The sequence below is a fragment of the Odocoileus virginianus genome, chromosome 28, assembly GCF_023699985.2.
Source record: "Odocoileus virginianus isolate 20LAN1187 ecotype Illinois chromosome 28, Ovbor_1.2, whole genome shotgun sequence".
NCBI lineage: Eukaryota > Metazoa > Chordata > Mammalia > Artiodactyla > Cervidae > Odocoileus > Odocoileus virginianus.
The window spans coordinates 1,549,428-1,567,397 of record NC_069701.1 but is presented as its reverse complement, the minus strand read 5'-3'; the positions used below and the strand labels follow the sequence as shown (position 1 = coordinate 1,567,397).

The 17,970-nt window shown below is 42.4% G+C and overlaps 1 protein-coding gene across 2 annotated transcripts in view; it reads left to right on the top strand.

Moving 5' to 3' along the window:
* Positions 1-17,970, top strand: part of FAT3 (FAT atypical cadherin 3) — a 767,497-nt gene that overhangs the window by 615,531 nt on the left and 133,996 nt on the right. For both annotated transcript variants that reach the window (XM_070457139.1, XM_070457138.1), the window contains exon 7: positions 967-1,106. In XM_070457139.1, coding sequence (XP_070313240.1) covers positions 967-1,106 — 140 coding nt within the window. The remainder of the gene's footprint in view (positions 1-966; positions 1,107-17,970) is intronic.

Genomic DNA, 17,970 nt, shown 5'->3' with positions numbered 1-17,970 from the left:
GCATAAATAGAACTTGTGAACATTGACTGATGCTTAAGTAAAATTGTTCCAGCATTTCTACCAATATCTTCTCTCTCCCTTAAAAAAGATCTTTCATTTTGAAAAAGATCATAAACCACACTTTGGTTCACAGACATGAAAACATCTACAGTGATTTAACAAAGGCTATATTGTCTTAAGCATTATTAGTCATAGATTATAGATTACACCTGGTCCAATGGTTGAAAGTAAAGTTTCATAAACTTTCATGTAAAATATTTTATCAGTTGTTCCATAGCTGATGTTCCCCTCTCATTCTTTCCAGATTTCATTTTGTAAATCTCCTGTAAACTTTCTACTTTGGGCAGAGAAAGATAACTCACACTGTCAAGATGGCAAAAAAAAAAAAAAATTTTTTTCCTATAAATATCCCAACTTACAGATAGAGAATTTTTAATATGAAATCCAATTTTGTTGCTTTTCCATATTTTCTAGTATTTATAACTTCATTTCTGACATCAAATTGAGGGAATCTGAACTCTAACAACCACATGTTTACCATCAATCCTGGTACAGATTTCAAAGTGCCTACTCATTTTTGTTAATAATGATTGGACTGTTTGTTTACTTAGAATTTAATCTACTTTGGAAAAGTAAAGGGTCCACAAATTCCTAGCCCAGAAGCCACAAGGGGTTGAATGGGACTTTAGCTTTCTAAATATTTTATGTGGTCAATTTATCTTTTAGTGCTCTAACATTAGTGCTGAGGGGATTTTTGGCAACACATTTTTTTAGTGACATTTGTTATGCATTGCAGAGGCTGTGTTTTGAAATATGAGTTAAGTTAGAAAATAAAGGATTCATCTGAGAAGTACAAACTGAGCCATAGGGGTGCCTGTCCAGAAAAAGCAGTTGTGTATATGAGCTCCCTTTAAGACTACATGCCTCAGATGTGCTAATTTCATGTTGTTTCTGTGAACTCGTCAGGGGGCAATTTTGACAGCTCTTTTGACGCAGAGAAGGGTGTTGGGACCATTGTCATTGCGAAACCTTTGGATGCAGAGCAGAGGTCCATCTATAATATGAGTGTGGAAGTCACCGACGGGACAAATGTTGCTGTCACTCAGGTAAGATATCAACTTATCAAACAGTGAGAATGCTGAGAAACCTGCTAAAGTCAGAGATGCAAGCAACTAAAATATATGTTGAAGTAGCAAATTATGTCCATGGATTTTTAGTGTCTTAAGAAAAAAAACAATTTGCAAGAACAACCTAGACAGAGGATTGTATTAACAGTACAGTTAAATCCTCCTACATACAAATGAGTTCTGTTCCGAGAGTGTGTTCACAAGTCCAGTTTGTTTGTAAGTTCAACAAAGTTAATCTAGGTACCCAACTAACCGTCAGCTATATAGTGTGTGTTAGTCGCTCAGTCATGCCTGACTCTTGGCAACCCCATGAACTGTAGCCCACCAGGCTCCTCTGTCTGTGGAATTCTCCAGGCAAAAATGCTGGAGTTGGTTGCTAATTCCTTCTCCAGGGGAACTTCCTGACCCAGGGATTGAACCTGGATCTCTCTCATTGGAGGCAGATTGTTTACTATCTGAGCCATCAAGGATGCCCCATATAGAACTATACTGTTTGTAATACTTTTCACACAAACAATATGTAAAAAACAAACATAAAAAATAAGACATTTTTAACCTTACAGTACAATACCTTGAAAAGGTACAGTAGTACAGTACAACAGTTGGCATACAGGGGGACATTTGCATCTTCAAAAGCTCACAACTTGAAAATTCATATGTAAGGGGCTTACTGTGTTATATAACTGAGCTTCCTCTTTCAAAAAATGATGACTGTTTATGCATAAATGGGCTTCCCTGGTGGCTCAGAAAGTAACGAATCTGCCTGCAATGCAGGAGACCAGGGTTCGATCCCTGGATTGGGAAGGTCCCCTGGAGGCGGGCCCGGCAACCCACTCCAGTATTCTTGCCTGGAGAATCCCGTGGACAGAGGGGCCTGGCCGGCTAGTCAGTGGGTCTGCAGAGTCGGACGTGACTGAGCAAAGGACACACTCATGCATGAAGGAGTTCCATGTGTTTGCTTCCTGATCAATTACTGCGAGCTTTATCTGTTTGACACAAAAGGAGCTTTCCTTGAATTTGCAAAGAGAAGGACATCTAGCGTGGAATTAACACACTGTGATATTCTTCACCTCTTCATGTTTTAGTCACAGAAAGTTAAAGTTCGAAAATCCCTGAATCCGAATTCATTTTACAAACTAAGAAAAGTAATGTGTCCAAGGTCACAGAGCTTTTATAGCAATGAGGACTGAGGGCAGGGGGCCCTGACCCCCATCCCTGTCCCAGCCCCTCTGCCCGCGGGTCTTTGTCCTGCCTGCGTGGTGGAAGCTCTGGCTGAGGACGCAGGGCTGTGAATCCCAGCGAAGCCTGGCCCGTTCCCCGCAGTCCTGTGTGACCCTGACGTGCGCCAAGGTTGCTGACCGTCACTTGTACTCTGCCCCCGGAGTGCTTATGGAGGGCGGCTGAGAACAGGGAAAAGGTCGAGAATCCCTGGGTGAGACTCACACTGTGTGAGATACCAGTATGAAGCAGATCTACCCTAAACCTGGGGTAGACTTTTGTTGCGTTTTATAGTTTAGTACCAGAGACCTCGGCCAGCCCTGGCAGAGAACGGGCGCACACACGTAGCCCGTAACCCCTCCTACCCTCTGTGCCTCTCTCTCGTGTCCCCATGACCCCAGAAACCATCACTAACTGACTGAGCTTTGTTTTTCGTTTTTTCCTCATGGGCCCAGGTGCAGCCTCAGATTCCTTCTCAACACGATGCTTCAGGTGGCGTGGATGAAATGTTAGCCAACCCTGAAGTCAGCTTATTGATTTCTTAAGCTGATTTATTTAAAATATGATGTAAGCTTTGGTAACAACGTGGTTTTTAAAAGGGGCAAGTTTTTAAAAAGTGTTTCGTGTGCTTGTCTAGCCAGCTATCTCTGAATATGAAGCTGTTTGAAAAACATGATGAGATTCTTTCCTTTGGGTCCATTTGTACTTGTAAAGTGGTGAAGTTTGAAGGAAGCAGTAGGGTGGGTTTTGCTGTCGTTCAGTTGCTAAGTTGTGTCCAACTCTTGGCGACCCCATGGACTGCAGCAATCCAGGCCCCCCTGTCGTTCACTCTCTCCCCGAGTTTGCTCAGACTCACGTCCAGTGATTCAGTGACGCTGTCTAACCATCTCATCTTCTGCCAGTCGGTTTTAGTACAACGCTTTTCCTTTTCATTCCAATAAACTGAAACCCAAAAAGGGGACGTGACAGGCACTGATAAGGCAGCCTGTGTGTATCAAGTCCTGATCCTTCCACCAGTGTTCTTTCCTAAGGTAAAACTAAGACCCTGTTTGTCCCAGAGAATCCTCTTTACACCTATTGCACTGATGCAATCATCAACAGCACCCCATTCACACTCAAACCTGCCCCAGTTGGAATAATAAACTATGTGGTCACCCTACCTAAATCCAGACTGCTTCAGAGTATCTTCAAAAGATAGTGAGAACTGAAAGGGACCTAGGATTAAAATCCTGCAGGAATCACACACTCTAAAAACTAATTAACAACCCATGTGTAGTATTGCTAAGTGTTTAGTGCTAATTTACTTTAAATGAGAATTTAGAGTTTTTAAATTAGACATGGCTAACAATGTCTTAGCATATCCAACTTCAACTCCTTAGCACCACTTAAAAACATAAGATGTATTTGAATAAAATACAAATAAAGCATGGAACCCTATTCATTACATACTTCTCTCTAGAGTTTTGTAATGGTTGAATTAAATGGTGATTCATTGTGCCCAGAATGTTATAGATACATGTTAAATATTTCAGAACGAATTAATGAATAGTAGATGTTACAATAGATGTTTTCAATAGGGTCTCAGTGGCGGGTATGCTGGATGTCCAGAGAACACAACTAATTCATGTTAACCTAAAACAAAAGTTAGCTAGAAACTTTTATTTCAGAATTTCAGTAGGACCAAATGATAAATCATTCAGTAGCATCTACTCCATGAATATTTCTTGAGTTCATGCCATGTGTAGGGAGCTTACTACCTGCCTGAAGTCAGAGTGGTTCAGAGTTTTAAATCCAGATGGCTGATGTGCACCTATTTTTAAAAAAATTAATTGAGAGAATGTGTTACAAGCCCTTGAATGGGCACATTGTTCACATCCTGCTTTTGTTGATCTTGCTTCAGACCAGTGTACAGTTAGACTTGTCTCTAGGGCAGTTCCCTGGTGGTTCAGACGGTAAAGGATCCACCTGCAATGCTGGAGACCCGGGTTCGATCCCTGGGTCGGGAAGATCCCCTGGAGAAGGGAACAGCTACCCACTTAAGTATCCTGGCCTGGAGAGTTCCATGGACAGACGAGCCTGGAGGGCTACAGTCCATGGGGTTGCAAAGAGTTGGACAGGACTGAGTGACTTGCACTTTCACTTTTCACTAGGGCAGTTCAGAAGTTAGAGCACTGGGGCAAACTTGGTGGTTCCCCTTGGCAAGACCAAGCTCAGTAGGTTACTAAAGGGTATAGAGAGATTTTCTTATCAAAAGTTTCCAAGTTACTCTGTGTCTCCAGGACCGTGAGCTTCTTCTTTTAAAATAAAAAAAAATTATTTATTTGGCCTTACCAGGTCTTAGTCGTGGCATACAAACTCTTGGTGGTTTTGTTTTGTTTTGTTTTCTGAGGCAAACGAACTCTTACCTGTGGCATGTGAGATCTTGTTCCCCAACCGGGGATTGCACCTGGGCCCCCTGCATTGGGAGCTCAGAGTCTTAACCACTGGACCTCCAGGTAAGCCGTGGGCTTCTTAAGAAGTGAGAACAGTGTTCAAGGTACAGATTTGCATGCCATCATTCTTACCATCAGAAAGCCAGTCCCCTGTCTCTCTGGCTGGGTTTGAAGACCTCTCCAGACCTGTGCCCACCTGAGCCGCGGCTCCTGGTGGTGCCTGGCTTGGCCACAGCCCTCGATGTCAGGACGTTTTTACAAGAAGGATATTCGGGGAAAAGAAAAGCATTCTAGATTTCTTTTAGCAACCACTAAGGCACACTCCAACCCGTGACCCAAGGCAACTTAATGATTTACCATCAAATGGAGATTCTTCACCCTGTAACTAAAATGCCCTGTAGCTCCAAACCACCTGTTCAGTTTTCTTTAGGAAACTTTTCTCTGCTTTGTTCCTTTGGAACCATAAAATGTGGTATGACAGGGGCTTCAAATCAGCCATAAACAACCTGTTGAGTTTCACTTCACAAACGTCAAATAAATCAGAGCTTCAGGGACCTCTGTGTCTACATGAAAACCCTCCCTTCATCTGCAGTTTCGTCCTGTTCTCCCAGGATTCTTGTGCCTCAGAGCTACAATATCTGGTGACGAATAAACATCTTTTTCTCTCTGAGATTCTCCAGCACAAGTACAGAATGTAAAAAGGTGTTGTGGACTTCAAGTTATAAAGACTCAGATGTACTAAACAAAAGAACAAAGCATTCTCTTTACAAAAAACCTCCTGCCAAGATGGACAAGGGCCTCTGTATAAAGAGGTGTTGATTTTATGTGTTAAGAAGTGCTGATATTATTGTGCTGTATATAATATAGTATGTGTGCACAGAAGCTCAGTCGTGTCTGACTCTTTGTGACTCCATGGACTGTAGCTCTCCAGGCTCCTCTGTCCATGGGATTCTCCAGGCAAGAACACTGGAGTGGGCTGCCATGCCCTTCCCTTGTGGGATGGCTCCCTTTGATGACTCTTTGACAGTCTTCTCTTTGCCTAAAACCAGCTACCATCTGTATTCCAAAATTATCACAAGTTTTAAGAGCTGACTTCCAATTTCTACACATATAATATCATGGAATGGTAGCAAATAATTCATGACTGGCACCAGATATAGCCTTCATTGCTGTAGACCAGAGCATGATAATGATGAATGGAGAAATTTAAAACCTCCACCCTAGTTCCAGCTGTGTTCCCTTCTGTCCACACCCTGTCCCAGCTTCCACATCCGGCTGCCTCCAACAAGCCAATGCAAACCAGAACGTAGTTGTCAGGATGCCCCTGGGGGTCTGGTGGTTAAGACTTTGCCTTCCAATGCAACGGGTGCAGGTTTGATCTCCAGTCAGGGGGCTAAGCTCCTACGTGCCTTGCAGCCAAAAAACAAAAGCAAAGAAACAAAAAGGAATCAGTATAATAACAAATTCGATAAAGATTTTTTAAATGGTCTACATTAAAAAAGAATTTAGTGCAAACAAACTAAACTCTCCAAGATAGTTTGAGTCCCTGGCAGGTCCTTGAAATTCATGAAAGTGCTGATAAATTTTGGTATGCGTGTACATATTTTCAGAGAGTAGCTCCTCAGTATTAATTTGGTTTTTAAATGGGTAGTTGCCCTAAAAATGGTTAAGGTAAATTAACTCCTCAACACTTTCATTACTGTGAAACTCTAGTTGAAAATTTCAACATGCAACCACCCAGACTTCCTAGGAAACACACATTGTGTGTACAACCCCATGGACTATAGCACACCGGGCTCCTCTGTTCATGGATTTTTTAGGCAAGAAATACTGCAATAGGTTGCCATTTCCTCCTCCAGGGGATCCTCCTGACCCACGGTTCAAAACCACATCTCCTGTGTCTCCTGCATTGACAGGCAGATTCTTCACCACTGAGCCACCGGGAAGCACATATCTCTGAGGGAGTTACTGGTTTTGTAATACCTTCCTGCTCTGGTGACAGGGCTGGCTGTTGCCATACTATTCTAAAGCACTGTCATTCTGGGTTAAGAAAGAGAATCAGTTTGCTTACCAAAGCCCTGAATAGTGATAGCTCATGATGAACAGTGTCAGATTCATGATCTTCGAAGAAGATGCAGCTTTGGGACCAAGGGTCAGCCTTGATCACTCAAGAGCTTTTGTGTAGCAGTGTTTTATTAAAGTATAAAAAGGCACAGAGAAGGCTTCTGACATAGACACCAGAAGGGGTATGGAGAGTGCCCCCCTCGCTAGTCTGAGCAAGGGAGTTATATACTTTTTAATTAGTTATTACAGTAAATCAAAAGAGTGTCTCAAGGTTGTAGAGATCTTACTAGACCCACTCCCATAATTTACATTTTGCGAGAACAGGATTAGCCAGAAGGTTTTCAGGAAGGAGAAACTGTCCTCAAGCTGGATACATTGTTGTTACATAATCCTTAGTATGGAATTTAAACTGAGTTGTTTGTTGTGTAATCATCAGTTCTGGACTTAAAGAAGAAAAGTTTTATGTGAGTAAGACTAGGGACTATAGAGAGAAAAAAAGACATTTGTCCTTTCCTCCTCCTTGAGAATTCCAGACCCTGTGTCCTCCTGGAGAGCCCCAGACCCCCCTCTCCTCCTCAGGGACCCCAGACTTCTTATCAACCTGCCTAGGAATTTACTTTCTCAGTAGAAAATAAGAAGTTAGCTCCCCTGAAGCAATTTTTAAAAAATAGAAACATTCTGTAAAAAAAAAAAAGGTGGGGGGTGCAGTATTCTTCAGCATTATGGAAGTGTTCCCCACTTTGATGTCGTGCCAGGCAAGAGGTGAGCAAGGGTGTCTGGCGTGGCAGAGAATGATGAGCAGATTAGGAGAAGGGGGACCTCCTGGCTGGTGGGAAGCTGAGGCATCACAGGAACACGGGCCGTTGTAAGAGGGGAAGGAGGAACATCAGGTGGAACCAGAGGCTTATGAGAAGCAGAAATAATGAGCTGCTGAGAAGGATGAGGTTACTGTCCATACATACAAGAGCACTACAAATCCATGTGAAGAGAGATTCTGTTCTTAGCACCCAGACTGTGGTTTATACACACACCATTTTCCATGGGAAAAAACCAGGATTCCTTGTAGAGCTAGCTGATTCCAGGTCTAGGACAGAAGCCTCGGCATCTTATCCTGCCAGAGAAGTCTAGTGGAATCTTGTTTGACGGTAACAAGAGACAATTCAAACTGCATTTCACTAGTTAAAGATGGAAATGTTTGAGCACCAAAAAGAATAATGACTACAATGGACTGAAACATATGAAATAGATAAAACCTGTGTTTATGCTATAATCAAAAACAAACAAACTCATTTAACTCTCACAATCCCTCCATGAGGCAGGGCTATTTGCAGTGGGCAGAATGTACCGCCATCCCACACCCAATGTGCCTGTGCCCTCCCAGCCTTTAGAATTTGTAAATATGTCATTACATGGCAAAGGGGGCACTGCAGATGTAATTAAGGTTACAGATCTTAACTTGTGAGACTCACCTAGATGACTCTGATGGATCCAGTCTAGTTGCATGAGCCCTTAAGCAGACGATTCTGTCCAGCTGAAGCTGGAAGCGACGCAGCAAAATGAGAAACCAGAGATTTCCGAATGGCAGAGGATTTGAAATATCATTGCTAGTCTGAATAACCAGTTGCTCAATCATGTCCAACTCTTTGTGATCCCATGGACTGTAGCCTACCAGGCTCCTCCATCCATGGGATTTTCCAGGCAAGACTACCGGAGTGGGTTGCCATTTCCTTCTCCAGGGGATCTTCCCAACCCAGGGATCAAACCCAGGTCTCCTGCATTGCCGGCAGACACTTTACTATCTGAGGGAAGCCCCCGTCTGAATATGGAAGATGCAGTAGGCCAGGAAGGGAGGCAGCCTTTCGGATCCTGCTGAAAGCCAGCAAGGAGGCAGGGACCACAGGCCTCGAACCTCAAGAAACTGAATGCGGCCAGCAACCTGAGTGACCTTAAAACTGATTCGGCCTCAGACCTTCCAGAAGGGGACACATCTCTGAGGACCCCTTGATTTGGGGCTTGTGAGACTCTAAGCAATGCCATACCCCAACATCTGACCTGCGGAACTAAGAATAATAAATTAGTATTGTTTTAAACTGCTAAAACTGTGATGATTTATGGTGGAAATAGGAAAATAATCCCCTATTATCATCCCCATTTTACAGATAAGGAAACTGAAGCAGAAGAGCTTTAAGTAACTTCAATAGATGAGGGCTCAGATATAGGTAGTTGGATTCCAGAACCTGCTCTGTTCCCAACCACTATACTGTGATGCCTCTCAAAAGGAAGATGATGTCTTTGCTAATTATTCTAAGGCAGGAAGAGACACTCAACTGGCTCTGCTGTTACGAGGGGGGACACTTTTAAAGATGACTGTCTGGTAAACATGGCGCTACCTTTGGCCATTAGACTGTCTCATAGCCAGTATATATGCTAGGCAGAGAGCAAAATATGCCAACCACTTTATAGCCCGTCTTTCCACCCACTGGGCTTATGGGCCACAGAGACACACATTAGCAAGGAAGAGAAAGAAGCAGTTCTTAACAGTCTTTTCCATGCACCTACCAAACACACATGAACTGCTGTATCTTCATAGGGAAGTGAAGTGAAGTGGTAGTCACACAGTGGTGTCCAATTCTTTGTGACCCCCCTGAACTGTAGCCCGCCTGGCTCCTCTGTCCATGGGATTCTCCAGGCAAGAATACTGGAGTGGGCTGCCATTGTCTTTATAGTAGGTTTAAACAAATCTAGAGCCTGCCTTGGTATCTTTAATCTTCTTGAAGAGCTCTCTAGTCTTTCCCATTCTGTTGTTTTCCTCTATTTCTTTTCACTGATCACTGAGGAAGGCTTTCTTCTCTCTCTTGCTGTTCTTTGGAACTCTGCATTCAATGGGTTTATCTTTCCTTTTCTCCTTTGCTTTGCACTTCTCTTCTTTTCTCAGCAATTTTTAAGACCTCCTCAGACAACCATTTTGCCTTTTTGGATTTCTTTTTCTTAGGGATCACCACCTCCTGTTCAATGTTACAAACTTCCATCGGTAGTTCTTCAGGCACTCTCTCTATCAGATCTCATCCCTTGAATCTATTTGTCACTTCCACTGTACATTTGTAAGGGATTTGATTTAGGTCATACCTTAATGGTCTAGTGGTTTTCTATACTTTCTTCAATTTAAGTCTGAATTTTGCAATAAGGAGCTCATGATCTGAGACACAGGCAGCTCCTGGTCTTGTTTTTGCTGGCTATATAGAGCTTCTCCATCTCGGCTGCAAAGAATATAATCAATCTGATTTCGGTGTTGGCCATCTGGTGAGGTCCATGTGTAGAGTCTTCTCTTGTGTTGTTGGAAGAGGGTGTTTGCTATGACCAGTGCGTTCTCTTGGCAAAAGTCTGTTAGCCTTTGCCCTGTTTCATTCTATACTCCAAGACCAAACTGGCCTGTTACTCCAGGTATCTCTTGACTTCCTACTTTTGCATTCCAGTTCCCTATGATGAAACAGACATCTCTTTTTGGTGTTCTAGAAGGTCTCGTAGATCTTCATAGAACCATTTAACTTTAGTTTCTTTGGCATTCCCTGGTGGCTCAGATGGTAAAATATCTGCCTCCAATGCGGGAGACCCGGGTTCGATCCCGAGGTTGGGAAGATCCCCCGGAGAAGGAAATGGCAACCCATTCAAGTACTCTTGCCTAGAAAATTCCATGGATGGAGGAGCCTGGTGGGCTACAGTCCATGGGATCGCAAAGAGTCAGAGATAACCGAGTGACTTCATTTTCACTTTCTTTCTTCAGCATTTGTTGTTGGGGCACAAACTTGGATTACTATGATATTGAATGGTTTGCCTTGGAAATGAACAGAGATCATTCTGTTGTTTTTGAGACTGCACCCAAGTACTGCATTTCAGATTCTTTTGTTGACTATGATGGCTACTCCATTTCTTCTAAGGAATTCTTGCCCACGGTAGTAGATATAATGGTCATCTGAATTAAATTCACCCATTCCAGTCCATTTTAGTTCACTGATTCCTAAAATGTCAATGTTTACTCTTGCCATCTCCTGTTTGACCACTTCCAATTTACCTTCATTCATGGACCTAACATTCCAGGTTCCTATGCAATATTGTTCTTTATAGCATCAGACTTTACTTCTATCACCAGTCACATCCACAACTGGGCACTGTTTTCTCTTTGACTCAGCCTTTTCATTCTTTCTGGAGCTGTTTCTCCTCTCTTCTCCAGTAATATATTGGGCACCTCCCAACCTGGGAAGTTCATCTTTCAGTGTCCTATCTTTTTGCCTTTTCATACTGTTCATGGGGTTCTCAAGACAAGAATACTGAAGTGGTTTGCCATCCCTCTCCAGTGGACCACATTTTGTCAGAACTCTCTACCATGACCCATGCATCTTGGGTGGCCCTACACGGCATGGCTCATAGTTTCATTGAGTTAGAAAAGGCTGTGATCCGAGTACTGTTTGGTTAGTTTTCTGTAATTGTGGTTTTCATTCTGTCTGCCCTCTGATGGACAAGGATAAGAGGCTTGTGGAAGCTTTCTGATGGGAGGGACTCGCTGTAGGGGAATCTGAGTCTTGCCCTGATGGGCAGGGCCATGCTCAGTAAATCTTTAGTCCAATTTCCTGTTGATACGTGGGTCTGTGTTCCCTACCTATAGTTTGGCCTGAGGGATAATGGCAGTAATAGTGACCTCCTTCAAAAGGACTTATGCCAGGACTGTTGTATTCAGTACCCCCAACCCCACTGCAGACCATTGTCAACCCACGCCATTGCCAGAGACTCCTGGACACTCACAGGCAAGTCTGGCTCAGTCTCTTGTGGGGCACAGTAAAGGACAGAAATTGTATGGACCTAACGGAAGCAGAAGATATTAAGAAGAGGTAGCAACAATACACAGAAGAACTATATAAGAAAGATCTTCATGACCCAGATAACCATGATGGTTTGATCACTCACCTAGAGGCAGACATCCTGGAATGTGAAGTCAAGTGGGCCTTAGGTAGCATCATTAGAAACAAAGCTAGTGGAGGTGATGGAATTCCAGCTAAGCTATGTCAAATCCTAAAAGATGATGCTGTTAAAGTGTTGCACTCACTATGCCAGCAAATTTGGAAACCTCAGCAGTGGCCACAGGACCAGAAAGGGTCAGTTTTCATTCCAATCGCAAAGAGAGGCAATGCCAAAGAATGCTCAAACTACCGCAAAATTGCACTCACCTCACATGCTAGCAAAGTAATGCTCAAAATTCTCCAAGCCAGACTTCAACAGTACATGAACCAAGAACTTCCAGATATTCAAGCTGTATTTAGAAAAGGCAGAGGAACCAGAGATCAAATTGCCAACATCTGTTGGATCATAGAAAAAGCAAGAGAATTCCAGAAGAACATCTACTTCTGCTTCATTGACTGTGCTAAAGCCTTTGACTATGTGGATCACGACAAACTGGAAAATTCTTCAAGAGATGGGAATACCAGACCACCTGACCTGCCTCCTGAGAAGTCTGTATGCAGGTCAAGAAGCAACAGTTGGAACTGGACATGAAAAAATACTGGTTCCAAATAGGAAAAGGAGTATGTCAAGGCTGCATATTGTCACCTTGCTTATTTAAGTTGTATCCAGTGTACATCATGAGAAATGCTGGACTGGATGAAGCACAAGCTAGAATCAAGATTGCCGGGAAAAATATCAATAACCTCAGGCATGCAGATGACACCACCCTTATGGCAGAAAGTGAAGAAAAACTAAAGAGCCTCTTGATGAGAGTGAAAGAGGAGAGTGAAAAAATTGGATTAAAACTCATATTCAGAAAACTAAGATCATGGCATCTGGTCCCATCACTTCATGGCAAATAGATGGGGAAACAGTGGAAACAGTGAGAGACTTTATTTTCTTGGGCTCCAAAATCACTGCAGGTGGTGACTGCAATCATGAGATTGAAAAAATATTTGCTCCTTGAAGAAAAGCTATGACCAACCTAGACAGTATATTAAGAAACAGAGACATTACTTTGCCGACAAAGGTTCATGTAGTCAAAACTATGTTTTTTCCAGTGGTCATATATGGATGTGACCATATATGGAGGCTGGGCAGCAAAGAACTGATGCTTTTGAACTGTGGTGTTGGAGAAGACTCTGGAGAGTCCCTTGGACTACAAGGAGATCCAACCAGTCCATCCTAAAGGAGATCAGTCCTGGATATTCATTGGAAGGACTGATGCTGAAGCTGAAACTCCAATACTTTGGCCACCTGATGTGAAGAACCGACTCACTGGAAAAGACTAATGCTTGGGAAAGATTGAGGGCAGGAGGAGAAGGGTATGACAGAGGATGAGATGGTTTGATGGCATCACTGACTCAATGGACATGAGTTTGAGTAAACTCCGGGAGATAGTGAAGGACAGGGAAGCCTGCCGTGCTGCAGTCCATGGGGTCACAAAGAGCTGGACACGATTAAGTGACTGAACAGCAATGAACAACAAAATTTGCTTTACAATGCTGTTTTGGTTTCTGCCGTACATCAACATGCATCAGCCCCAGGTACACATATGTTCCCTCCCTCTTGAACCTCCCTCCTACCTCCCACCCCATCCTGCCCCTCTAGGTCGTTGCAGACCACCAGGCTGAGCTCCCTGTATTACACAGCGACTTCCCATTAGCCGTCCATTTCACATGTGGTAATGCACATATTTCAGTGCTTCTCTCTTGGCTGTTTCTGCCCTCTCCTCCTGCACCTTGTGACCTTATAACCACTGTGTTGGTGATGGACAGAGGAGCCAGGCGTGCTACAGTCCACAGGGTCACAGAGAGTCAGACACAACTGAGGGACTGAACTAAGCTGAACTGAGAACCTGCCTCTCCTAAAAGACCAATGGATAAAAATTTATAGTAATATATACCACTTGTTATTTGCACAATTAATTAGCATCATTCTAAGTTTCATTTGCCTGACATCCTGGGAGTGGTTAAATCAAGTTTTATTATGACATTGATTTTCCAGTGAGAAACTGAGGCACAGACAGGTTAGGTGGCTGCCCTAGGTGGACACAGGTAAAGAGATATCGTACAAACCCGTTTCTTCCTACTCAAAATCAGGTACCATCTCAGGAACTTTCCCCTACATATCTATATATGCAAAGTATACTGGTTAATTCATTAGGGGAAGCCTTTGGTCTAGTGGAAGGAGCATTGACCCCTAAATCAGGTGATTTGTTCAAAGTTCAAAGTCAACCCTAAACCAATTTCTTACCACAGAAGGGAGCCTCATCTCTGTGAGACTCAGTTTCTCCAGCATAATGGGAATAAGATCTTACATACTTCATGGGTTATTGTAGGAATAAAATAAGATACTATGAGGTATCTTGAGATCTGTGACCTGCCAGACACTTGTAGGTTTTATTATTATAATCTTTTCTCAACTTAAAATCAAATAATATACCTACTAGCTATAAATCCTGTGTGTGGGGGGGGGTTTATTTTTATTTATGAAAGGCAACAGAGATATGCATGCCCAAATAATAATCTCAAAATTACACTGATTTGATTCAGGGACTCGTGATATGTGCTTTTGTGGTTCTAATATGCTTTCCTTATTTGAGTCCTGCTTTGATTTGTAAAGATATGAAAATCAGCTTGTATTTGTTTGCTCCACAGCCAAGCCTGAGATTAAAAGTCTCTTTCAGATCATCCCCACGTTTCCTAAGCCCCACAAAGTAGTTAGTTGAGATCGACCACTAAGTCTTCCTGCCAGTGGGTCTGTGCTCTCTGGGGCTGGGAGGTCCATGATGTGCATTCCTAGGTTAGCCTTGCACATGACAACCACAGGGATTCCATTCCTCTTTTACCCATAGGTGATGTTGGGAGTTCTGGTTGGCCTCCTTCCTTAAAAAGAATGGCTCAGATGGTAAAGAATCTGCCTGCAATGCAGGAGATCTGGGTTCCATCCCTGGGTTGGGAAGATCCCCTGGCCAAGAGAATGGCTACCCACTCCAGTCTTCTTGCCTGGGAAAATCCCATGGACAGAGGAGCCTGACGGGCTATAGTCCATGGCGTTGCAAAGAGTCAGATGCAACTGAATGACTAACACTTTCACTTTTCACTTTCAAGATTCAAACTTTGTCTTAGCCTTTTCTTCCAACTTGCACCTGCTTAAAAGGGGGTAGAGGATAGAAACAGATCACTTTTGTTAATGCTGCTTCAGGGCTTCCCTGGTAGCTTAGTTGTAAAGAATCTGCCTGCCAATCTTGGGGTCTCTGGTTTGATCCCTGGGTCAGGAAGATCCCCAAAAAGAAATGGCAACCTGCTCCAGTATTCTTGCCTGGGAAATCCCATGGACAGAGGAACCTGGTGGGCTACAGTCCATCGGGTTACAAAAGAGCCGTAGACAACTGAGCAATTAAACAACAAAAATGACAACTAATGCTGCACCATGACGCCCTGGATCGAGGGATGCTCTCTTCGGGTATATCTTTTGTTTCCTTTAACATCATCTCCTTCTTAGAAGATGAAAAGGGCAGGGGCGCAAAGCTTCCTTGTATATTTAGATTAGGACAATGCTGGAATAAGTGCAATTAAATAAATGAAATAAGGTAGCAAGCCAACTCTACTGTAAGACTTTATGTTAAAATAATGATAAAATCTCACTGTATATAATGGATCCATGCCTGACAACTTATGAGCAAAGCAATTCTTGAAAATGGATTCCAGTTTTAAAGGCAACAGGACACTTTCTGTTCAGAATAATCTCAAGATTAATGTTCCTGAAATGAGAATGGTCATGTCAGTTAGCCGTTTTGTAAATCAGTATTTTTGTATGACGGAGCATCATGTTTGTGCATTTATAATTAATGTGTATATAATTTTGGTGTGGGCTTCCCTGGTGGCTCAGCGGTAGAATCTGCCTGTTAATGCAGGAAACAGGGGTTCGATCCCTGGGTCAGGAAGATCCCCTGGTGGGTGGAATGGCAACTCATTTCAGTATTCTTGCCTGCAAGATCCCATGGAGAGAGAAGCCTGGCAGGCTACAGTCCATGAGGTCGTAAAAGAGTCAGACATGACTAAGCAACTAAACAACAACAGTTTATGCTCATATGGAAATGCTCTAATGGAAGCTGCAGAATTTGGCTCCATGAGACCTAGGTTTGAGTGTGGCCTTGCCGTTAGGACTTGGACAAATTGCTTAACATCTCTGATTCTCATTTGTTGCGTTGATAAGCTAAAGATAATAAAGTTGAAGAAATGAATATGATATAAGTTGATAAACTGGAAAACAAGCAAATGCTGATGTGATTTTTCTTCTTAATGCATTCAAAAACAGGTCTTGCAAGCTTGGAAGGGATACAAGAGGCATCATCCTTGAAATTACAACTGTGGAGTGTTTTAGATGTTGTTCTGAATGCAAACAGAGGCAGAATATTCAGTAATTCAGGATTTAATCGGTTCTAATAAAAGACAGAGGCCTTACCCTTCAGCTCACCCCGTGGACACTTCATGCCACGAGTCTTTGTAAAGCGAGGCTCGGCATCTCCCCAGACTTGGCTGGGACGAGCCTGCAGAACCCGGAGTGTGTGTGCTGGGCAGCACTGAAACCAGCGCGGAAGAGACTTCCCACACTCAGGGTCCCTCCTGCTCGGAGCGCACTGTGCTTCTGTAGGCCTTTCAATTACCATTTTGAACACAACATCTTTGAAAGTTACTTTGCTTTGTTTGGTTGTTCAGGAGCTCACAAATGGCCCCAACTGTGGGAAATAAAAAGCAAATGAGGAAAAGGAAGTCTTTTACAGAGAAACGCTTGTTCTGACTGTAGATTAGGCTCAGGACAAAGCAAGCAGAAAGAGGCAAGCTTTTCAAGAGCACGTCAACTTTGAAACTTCAGGAAGGTCAGGGCAGGCTTGCTGGCCAGAAAGGCTCTTTTATCCCATTAATGTAACAGCTTCTGTGAACACAAATATTTTAGCATCTTGGCTAAGTTAACTGGAACTCTTTAAAGGAAATAAATGGCCTTCAAAGAATTGAGTATGGCTTTCCAAATACAGTGGAGATAAAACAATGCCCAAAATTCCTCCGTCACACTTCTCTGAAATTTTTCTACCATAAACTAGAAGCAAAGATTGTTTGCATGTCAAGGTCACCCCATGGCAAGTCATTCTGGCACATAAGTCATGGTACCACCCTTTTCCTCTCTCTCAAAAACGATCCACCAAAGTGATGTATAGTACAGGTATTTATAAGAACAACCATGATCTGACTAAATTTGTTTCTAAAAGTAAGTGATTTTTTAGACTACAGCCAAAAGTCTGCCTATTATTTAATGGAGAACCAACTAAAGGCTTTCTTATTAGGGATAAGACAAGAATATCACTGTTTTCACTACTGTTTTAACAGTATGCTGTAAGTATCCACCAATGCAGTTAGCTAAGATAAAGCAATTTGTATTATAAGAATTGTAAAGAGAAAGGTAAGCTGATCTCTATTTGTATACAGTGTAATTATATATCTGAAAAGTTCCAAGGAGTGAATGGAGCTACTTTAAAAGATAAGAAAAGTAGTAAAGTAACAAGTTATAAATTTAACAAACTCTAATAGCCTACATATGTAGTTAACCCCCCCCACCAAAAAAAAAAAAACAACAACAAAAAACAGGGAAAATGTGTAATGAAAAAGAACCCATTTAGGTTAGCACATATATATATATAAAGTTTAAAAGTGTCCAAAGCCTATTTGTGGAAAACTAAAACACTACTGAAAAAATAGTAGATCTGAACAAAGGAAAAAGGACAAACTATATTCTTGGATAGAAAGACTCTATCATTGAGAAATTAGTTCTCCCTTAATTATCCTGTACTTTTAACATACTCTAAATTTAAAATGCTATTGGTTTGTCAGGTGCAATAAGTTGATTATAAATTAATTTAGAAGAATAGTAAGCAAGAATAGCCAGGAAAATCCTGGAAAAAAAAAAAACAACAAACCTTAGAGAGGGCTTAGCTTTTCCAAATAATTAAAATGTATATAAAGAAAATATTTAATCACTATTTACACACCAGGAAGTAGCATAGTGCTGTAGGTCAATTTTGCATGCTAAGTCATTCCAGTTGTTGTGACCCCATAGACTTTAGTCCGCCAGGCTCC